This window comes from Echinops telfairi, unplaced genomic scaffold (genome assembly GCF_000313985.2).
Source record: "Echinops telfairi isolate 266 unplaced genomic scaffold, ASM31398v2 ScPeMD7_9;HRSCAF=40, whole genome shotgun sequence".
NCBI classification, from domain to species: domain Eukaryota; kingdom Metazoa; phylum Chordata; class Mammalia; order Afrosoricida; family Tenrecidae; genus Echinops; species Echinops telfairi.
Window position 1 is genome coordinate 18,718,749 of NW_022103906.1, and position 9,762 is coordinate 18,728,510.

A 9,762-nucleotide genomic window follows, 5' to 3' on the forward strand; every position below is an offset into this window, starting at 1 on the left:
TGTACAAATGCGCTTTACACAATTGATGTGTATGGATTGGGATAACAGTTGTATGAGCCCCTAATAAAATGTTAAAAAAGAGAAAAGAAAAAAAAGAGTATAATGCTACAAATGGTAAATCGTCAGGAATGTATGCTGTTTGATATAAGTAACATGTGAAGGCACATAAATTAATCGTAATTAATATGAGAAATATAAAAAATTCTACAACATAAAATCAAAGAGGCTAAAATAAAAATCATTAACACTTAAGAATCAACCAATCAAAAGATGGGAAGGAGCCCTGGTATGACAAGGTTGGAGGTTCTAATCCACCCAGTTGCTTTAGTCCACCGTTCAAAGACCTGGTGATCTGCTTCAGTAAACAGTCAAAACAACAAAACCCTAACCACTGCCAGCAAGTTAACTCAAAACCTTCCCTTTTTAAAACCAAGGAGGAGTTTAGCTTAACTAGTAAGGAGTGTTAACACTCTCTTAAGATATACAATAGCAACTCAAGATTAGACAGAAACCTTAAGGGGTGGTGAGTTTATGTCCATGACAGAATCACTTGGAAAAGGAGGGTGAGAATGGTTACACGATGCCAACAATGTAATCAGTATCACTAACTCCTGTGTGAAAACTCTGTGTGTGTGTGTATTGTGTTCAAGTACATTCCCAGCAAAAAACTGAAAAAAGAGAGAGGGTGAAGAATTTAAGATGAATACATCTTGAAATGCCCCAGGCTTGTGAAAACAGGATAATTTTAGACATTGTTGGAAGGAACTCCCTCTTATTATGAAAGATCCAAGAACGCCTTTAAATGACCTTTAAGCATGCAAATGATGTTTAAAAAGAATTTGGCCTTATGTTAACTGCCCCAACTACCTTTCTTACAAGTTGCTATACAGACCGGCAAGATGCCTTCCCAAGGCGCTGAGCTCTAAAAACAACTGAAAATAATATCAGAAAGAGATGTCTGAGCACCAGAATGTCATGAGGCAACCGTAGTAGGTCGTAAGTCACGACTGCTCAGGAACTTGCATTCCTGTGTGTTACGTGTTTTCCAATTCTGAACATCCATTTCCTCGGAAGCGCTTGTGCAATCTTAGACACTTCACGAGATTGTCCATAAACAGGTTTCCTGGCAGAAAAAGCTACTCGTTTAAAAACATTACTTCAGCAACTTTGAACTTTTGACAAGTCTCCAAGAAAAAATTTAAAGCCACCCAGCCGCCTCGCCTCCACACGTGACTGACGTAACCATGAAATTACCAAATGGACTTTGCTGACAACACCGTGGTAACAAAAGAACGCGGCCAGAGGGCTCGCGTTCCCACCCCCGAGGGAAGCCCAAGTCCGCCACGTTAGCTAGCTGACTCAGCGGCTTCAGCGCCAGCGCACACCTGAGCTCCGACACGTCCCCCGCAGACGCCCGCCCCTCCATCCCCGGGCCCCTGCGCCGCACGTCCCCTCCCGGGCCCACTCCGCCCACCTGCGCGCCCTTTCCTTCCGCCCCGCGCCCAGGGCCCGCCCCCGCCCGGCCTCGATTGGCTCCGCTTCGGCGGAACCGCCACAGGTGGAGGCGCCCCACCCGTCGCGCCCGCCCGGCGCTGGAGCCCGGCCTCTGCTCCCCCACCTGCGCTCCCAACAGCCCAACACTTAACAGAACCAGTGCCCAACTCCAAACCCGCGGAGGTAGGAGGCGGGCGAGGAGGGAGATAAGAGCGCATCCTGACAGGTGAGGGGAGCTGTCAGTCACCTGCACATCCTTGGCATCGACCAATCAGCTGCCTTCTCTCCCCCCGCGCGAAGCTGGTGGCGGCGGCAGGCCAGCTCCTCCCCCACCCCTTCTACCAATCCCGCCGGGCAGCACTCACTGTTGAGGCCGGCGGGCGGTGGCAAGGGCTGTTCGCCTTCCTCGCAGTTGTTGTTGTTGTTGTGCAGAGGCGGCGGCTGCTCGACCAAATTCGACGACATTGTCTGGAGGATTTGGAGCTGCGGCCGTGGCACTACCGTCTCTGGTTCTGGGGCAGCAACACAACAAGCCGAGTCCCCCGCCCCCTTTTCTGCGCGTGCGCAGACCCGCCCTCTCCCCTGACGTCAGGCCCGTCCCGGTCACGTGACAATAACAACCAGCAGCGGGGCGGAGGGAAGGGGCGTTCCCGTGCGGGTCACGGAGGTGGAGACGCAGGAGCGCTGACAGGCGCGCCAGGAATGAATTCTTGCCATGTGATCTGTACCGACGGGATGGGATGAGTTATGCAGATGGCACTGGGAATAGAGGATAGGAAGAAGTGTGTAATGTGGAAGTGTAAGGTGCTCATGAGTTCGCATCCAAATTACACCCACCCACGGGATCAACATTGTTTTGTCCCATTTGTATGCAAAATTCCTGAATACCTGTTAAGGACTCATTGGCAGGTGGACCAGGATAGTGACTCAGCAAGTCACCACGAGAACTAGGAAACCAGAGACCTCTGCAAGTCACTTTGTTTCTTCATCTGAAAAGTAAGGATAACTCCGCCCATCTCAGAGAACTTTTCTGAGAATGAAAGCAGACAGAGGTTAGGTTGTGTCAAGCACATGCTGCTTTTGTTAGGTGCCTTCCAGTCAGCTATGGCTCCTAGTGACCTATGTGGGACAGAACAAAACAGGGTCAGACACAGCCTACATGCTTCAGAAACACTGTGGAAACCCGGTGCCTCCCTATCTTATCCTAAATTCAAGCTATCGACACCTAAGACAGGGATCACTTCTTTGTTGTAAGTAAATTCTTATATTTAAACTACAAACAATATGAAATGACAGTGTAAGAATAATGGCCGAATTTTCGGGAATATCTAGGGAAGAAAATACCCAAATCCCATCACCTAACGTATCAAATACATAGCTGCCATGGAATTCTTATAGCTGTGATGCTGGGAGCTACATGAACCAGCAGGTTACCTTTCTTGGCTGGGTTTCAGAATGCTTCCAAAGACAGATTCGGAAGAAAACTGCTTCTGAAAACTGGCCAATTAAACTATGTGGATCACAACAGAATCTTACCAACTTCCTTGATTTGGAGGGGCCCTGGTTGTACAGTGGTTAGTGTTGGGCTAACTGCAAGGTCAGCAGTTTGAAACTCACAGCTAATCCTTGAGAGAAAGATGCAGCTTTCTACTTCCATAAAGAGTTGCAATTCCTGACACTCACAGGGACAGTTTACCCTGCCCTCTAAGATCACTATGAATTAGAAATGACTCGATGGGAGCTGGGTTTTGTTTTTTGGCCTTGATTTGGGCATGTCATCAAAAGGGGTCAATTGCTGGAGCAGAACATCCTGTTTCATAGAGCAGTAGGCCAGTGGGGGGCAGTAAGATGACTTGGTACAAAAAAGGGCAATAAGGCACCCCAGAGATTGATTCAACATTAGGATGATAAAGTGGGTCATTGAAAAGGGAAAGATCTCCACGAGATGGCTTCAACAATGGGTGAAAACATCGTAATCGTGAGGATGGTGCAAGACCAGGCAGTGTTTTGCTTGGCTGTACATAAGTCGCTATGAGTCATAAGCTAACAACATACATTTCTTTATTCATATATGTATAAATAGGCACATATATAACTACATATATATTTTTGGTTGTTACAAAATTATTTTCTAGCATTTACCAAAAACATCATATGTGTGTGTGCTTCTGAGTGACATCATTTCCCTGTCCAAGCTATGTGCACTTCCCCACATTTAGTACGTTTTCCCAAGAATTTTTCACCAAAAATAGCATATATTTAAAGATAAGCCTTGGTCGGTTAATCCTGTATAGGGATGCTGTGTGTCAGAATCTGCTTCATGGCAGTGAGTTGAGAATGGATAAAGGAGCCCAGGTGGTACAGTGAGTTAATCATTGGGCCGCTAACGACAAGGTCAGTGCCTCAAACCTACCATGTGTTTTGTGGGGAAGAGAATGCTATCTGCTCCTGTCATTTAGTCTAGAGATCCTTAAGGAGTTTTACGCTGACCTATACGATTACTATGAGTCAAAAGCAATTCAATGACCAAAAAACTCAAACCCCCATCAAGTTGATGCTTTTATGGATCCTATAGGCTAAGAGTGGAACTGCCCCTTTAGGTGTGTGTCCAAGCCTATAAATATTCATAGGAACAGAAAGCTTGCTCTTTCTCCCATGGAGCAGCTGGTTATTTCGAACTGCTGACCGTAAGTTTAGCAGTTAATTCTCCCTCGTCGCATCTACCCATCTTTGGTAGCCATTAGCGAATCCCAGTTTCTATGTCTATTTATAAAAATGGGATCATTATCCTTTTATGATTTGCTTATTTCACTCAGCACAGTGGCTTCCATTTTACTCGTTTGGCTTCATCAGTATTTGTTATGGTTGCATTATCATCCAGTGTATATATGCACCACGTTTTGATCATCCATCCACTCATTGATGGCACTAGGTCGCATCTATGATCTTTGCTGTTGTGAATGAACCTGCAATGAACATGAGTGTGTTTATCTTGTGTTTGGTTTTGGCAATTTGATTATGTCTCATTGTTAGTCTCTGTGCTTTTCATTTTGAATTTTATTGGCATATAATTCACGTATCATAAAATTCAATAGTTCAATATTAAAAAGAGCTGTGCAAACACACAACTTTCCTTTAGTTCTTAAATGCTTCCTCCCCGCCTCCCAACCCCCACTATGATGTCCCAATTCTACCTTACATATCTGGCTAGACCAGAGGATGTACACTGGTACAGATAGGCACTGGAAACACAGGGAATCCAGGACAGAAGATCCCTTCAGGACCAGTGGTGAGAGTGGCTATACTGGGAAGGTGAGGGGGGTGGGGGGTGAGTTGGAAAGGGGGATCCGATTACAGGGATCTACATATAACCTCCTCCCAGTGGAACAGACAATGGAAAAGTGAGTGAAGAGAGACGTCAGATGGTGTAAGACATGATAAAATAATAATTTCTAAATTATCATGGGTTCATGAGGGAGGGGGGAGCTGAGAGGGAGGGAAGAAAAATGAGGAGCTGATTCCAAGAGCCCAAGTGGAAAGCAAATGTTTTGAGAATGATGGGGGCAACAAATGTACAAATGTGCTTGACACAATGGGTGTATGTATGGATTGTGATAAAAGTATGAGCCCCCAATAAAATGATTAAATAAAAAAAAAAGCTGTGCAATTCTCCCTACAATCAATTTTAGGACATTTTCTTCTTGTACTCATTATTGTTAGCACCCTATTTCTCTCCACGCTCCTCTGAATTCCCCTAGGAAATTATTAATCCAGTTACTATCTGCATGTATTTACTTAGTCTGGATTTCATATGCAGAAAAACATACAAAAGCAAAGAAACAAAAACCAAGGATAAAACAGGAAAACCTTAATGGAAAATAAAGTAAAAACTATTAAATATTATAACATATAATATGGGTCAAAGGGGGCATTTTGTGACAAAGTATCACACTCTAGCCTAGCTGCATCTGCAGTAATCTACCCTACAAGGCACTCTGTCTGGCAGCAAGACCACTCACATCCCTGGTCCACATCAAAGGTTCTTCACTGGAGCTTGTTTGCTTGGGGCCCCTGCAAACGGAATTTGGGCTTTCACTGTCACCCACCGCCTTTTGTAGAACCCGGTGTTCAGAACTGAAGCTGTAATACTGTTCCCTGATGGCATTTGCACTTTCTTATTTACAATCCTTGACTTACAGGGGCTGGTGTGTTTCTTCTGTGTGTACTTAGCTGAAATCTCACTTAGATGGCTGCTTGTTTTAAGACAAACCTGTAAGATCACAGATGTTCACATAGCCGAACATCATCTACTTTCTTCACCACATTTTGCTATAACCTCTGTACTAATCTTACTGGAGTTGGTTGAAAATTTTGGCTGTGTAGATTCATACATTTCATCAAATGTCGGTTTTGTTATTTTGTCAAAAGTTCTTTTTGTGAAAAAAAAAAAAAAGTTTTTTGTGCCCTGCCCTCCTTCTTATACTCCCACGTGTGGAGGTAGCCATGCCTGATAATGTTTTCTTAGGTTCTGCTTGTTTTAATACACTCCTTTTCTATTACTGAGATAATTTCAAGTGACTTCAAGTGTGCCTATTGGTTCTTCGGCTTCTCAATTCTATTCCGTTAATCTCACTCATGTGCCAATCACGTCTTGATTACTGGTTTTGTAGTGAGCTCTGAAATTGCCAAGTGGGAATTCTACTTTATTTTTTATTTGGAAATTTTGGGGGGGCTACACTGGGTTTCCTACAGTTCCATATGAATTTTAGAACCACCCTGCCAATTTCTATAAAGAACTGAGCTGGGTTCTGATTGGAATTGCAGGTCCCGTGGGGAATGTTTCTCTTACTATTGTCTTCTGATCCACTCACATGGGATTTTTTAATTATTCAGGTCTCCGTTAATTTCTTTCAACAATGTCTTGTAATTTTAGGGATAAATTTTGCACTCCTTTGATTAAATTTATTCTTATTTTATTCTTCTTGATACTCTTGTAAATGGAATTTTTGATGTTTTTCTTTTTGGATTATTTACTGAAAACACAGAAATTCAATTGAACTTTGTATATTGATCTTATATCCTGAACATTTGGTGAACTTGCTTATTTGTTCTAATAGTTTCTAATAGGTTCCTTAGGATCTTCTTTGTACAAGATCATGCCATCTTCAAATAGAGTTTTATGTTCTTTATTCTAAGTTAGTACACTTGGCTGCTAATTGTAAGATTGGAGGTTTGAGGCCATCCTAAATGACTTTTTAAAAATAGTGTATTACTTTTATTTAAAAAATAGTTCTAGAGATGTAACGAACACACACGATCCAACAATTCAATTACATATATTAAGAAGGGCTGTGCATTCATTACTACATTCAACTTTGGAGAATTTCCTTCCTTCTTGTGTCTATTGTTTTTGACTCCTCATTCCCACCCACCCCACCTCCACTGCCATGCCCTCACTTAATTATTAATACCACTGCTGTCTCCATAGATCCTATCATCCTGACTTCCCTATACAGAGAAACATACAAAGAACACACAAACACACACACACACACATCCAGTAACAATCACCAAATAAAACAGAGAAAAACCGTAATGGAAAATAAAGCAGAAAATATTAAATAACACAAACCAAAAATATCAATAAATTAACATGGGTCAAAAGGGAGATCTGATGACATTCCAGCCTAGCTAGCTGCTAACATCCACTGCACAGTGCTGTTATGTGGGCTGTTCACATTCCTAACGATGGTCAGTAGGGATTCACAAAATGGATTTGGGGTTTCCATTATCATCTGTAATGTTCCATAAACTGGGTATTTGGAATTTAGGCTCTGGTCCTGTTCCCTTCTCCTGGTTTACATGTTATTATTTGCAATCCTTAGATCACACAGGCTGGTGTGCTTCTTCCATGTGGATTTGGCTGATGCTTCACTTAGATGACTACTTGTTTGGAGACAAGCCTTTTATAAGACCCCAGATGCTATTTTTGCCTATGAGAAGGCACCATCTGATTTTTCCACTATATTTTGCTATAGTACCCATATCTTCAGTGATCTCCATGAGAGCAGGGCCATGGCACATCTCCATCTCCTGCACAGGGCCATGGCACAAGAACTAATTATTACCCAAGGTGCTTTGGAAAAGAGGTCTGGCTAGTCACTTCTGAAAAACCATGGAGTATACCCCACGGAGCAGTGTTTCTCTGACACACATACAGTTGCCAGGAGTCAGAATCAGGTTGATGGCAACTAATATCCTTCCTCCAAATGTTTACTATAAAGCTGAGACCAACAGACACTTACGAAAGACCAATCAAGTAGGAAATCCAAGTGTCTTTTCACAAAACTCAGAACCCAGTTTTCTATTTAGATTCTATTATATATTCTAAGTATATTAAGAAGGATGAGATCCATTGACTTGACTTTCAACAGTCTTTCCTTTCTCTAGGAACTCTACTTTCCTTGTCTCCTCTGCTCTTTTTCCTTAACTGTTTTTCACTGCAGACATTTAGTTTTCTTTCCTTAAAATCATACATAAAATTCTATTTAGAATTCTTAAAATTTGTACCGATCACTCTTTGGAATAGCAGCGTCGCCAACCTCATTGTCACCAAAGGTAGATATCCTTGTGTGCTATGACATCACGGAGTAAAATATGGTAACTAGTCAATACCTAACTTGACAGTCTGGTTCCCATTGTGTGGCTTACATTCACAGGCAATATTGTCATTAGGTGCCTTCAAGTTGGTTCCAACTTATAACGACCCTAACAGAACAGAACACTGCTCGGTTCTGTGCCATCCTCACCATTTTATGGAGCCAACTGCTGCGGTCACTTGCTAAGGTCTTCTTCCAATTTGGGGCTGACCCTCCACTTTACTGAGCAAGGACTAGACTCTCGTGATAACATGACCAAATTATGTGAGATGAAGTCTTGCTATTCCCTATTCTATTACAAATGATTAAATTAATAGCCATGATGTTAATGCAGCTATTGCAAAAAACATTTGAAAGAAAATGAATAAAAGTGGTCGTTTCCCCAAATCACTGAAAGTTTGCAACAGATTTACAGGAATGCTGCCTTGGGGCCGCATCCCAGTAGCTGTCTTTCTGTGCTTTTGGCAGCCATCACACTGACGAAGTTTGCTGAGGCCAAGGATGTTCACTTAAAGCTGAAAATGCCCAACCCCGGGAGACCCCAACTTTAGTACTCCTTGCCTTCAATTCTGACACAGCGACCCCAGGAGACAAGACAGAACTAGAGGTACAGGACAGACTGTTTGCTTTGAGTTTCCAAGTCTGTAAGCCTTAACGCAGAGCAGAGAGCTTCACCTTTCTCCCATATGGAAGACTGCAGTGATCGCAGAGCAGACAAAACTGTCCTGAAAGAAAGCAAGACCCAAGTAGCCCTTACGAACAACAGAAAGCACTGTACACCAACTCAGTAGCGAATGGCAATTCTCTGGTCTTCTTCAGCCAGTTTTTCCATTCACCCAGGTCTGCCCTCCTTAGGCTCATCTTTGAGGTCTTCCCAAGCATCCTTAAGATGCTTGATCCATTTAAAAAACGTTTTATGGGGCAGCATCCCTGTAAACGTGTTGCCAACCTTCAATGATTTGGGGAACTGACCATTTAGTTTTGTTAAAAATGTGCTGTTACTTTTCACCCTACTCTCCCAGAACTGGCAACCAATGACTGTCTCTTGCAGAAAAGCTTTATTTTTCCAAGGTCAGTGAATGTAAGGCAACTATGTTCCACAAACGAGATACAACTTCAGTGATCAAAGTAAGACATCTGCGTCACTTAATTTTCACGCTTTCTCTTGACAGCAGGGCTCAACAAGAACACGAGACCCATCCTGCACTGAACACAGTGACATGTTTAAGTGCGTTTCATTGGGAATAAACCCATGCGTGAGTGAGCTACAAGCCTAGGAGAAATATTTTGTGACGGACCCTCACCCTTTATGCAAGGTCAGTGACAGAGCCAAGACCCGAGTCTAGAACTATTTGACTGCAAAGCACCACCTCACAGCCTACACCATTTGCATTTTAGTGCAAATTATTATTATAGTGCAAATTCATTATGAATGAAGCCACCAGTTGTTTTGATCCAAGTTTTTAGTTTCTTCCTCCTAGGAAATGTTTAGGGAAACATTTTGGTTGGGACAGGTATTTCTTTACCTAGATTTAGAGAGATTCCAATACCCTATACTATCTTACTAGCTGCATAGCCAGGCACCAGCCAGCAGAAAGTCTTATCACAG

At 42.8% G+C, this 9,762-nt stretch overlaps 1 protein-coding gene across 1 annotated transcript in view; it reads right to left on the reverse strand.

The window, feature by feature from the left end:
- BNIP3L (BCL2 interacting protein 3 like) overlaps window positions 1-2,024 on the reverse strand; it is a 37,109-nt gene extending 35,085 nt beyond the window's left edge. Inside the window, exon 1 of the mRNA XM_004707613.2 lies at window positions 1,860-2,024. Coding sequence (XP_004707670.1) covers window positions 1,860-1,959 — 100 coding nt within the window. The 5' untranslated portion in view covers window positions 1,960-2,024. The remainder of the gene's footprint in view (window positions 1-1,859) is intronic.
- Window positions 2,025-9,762: the final 7,738 nt, after the last annotated feature.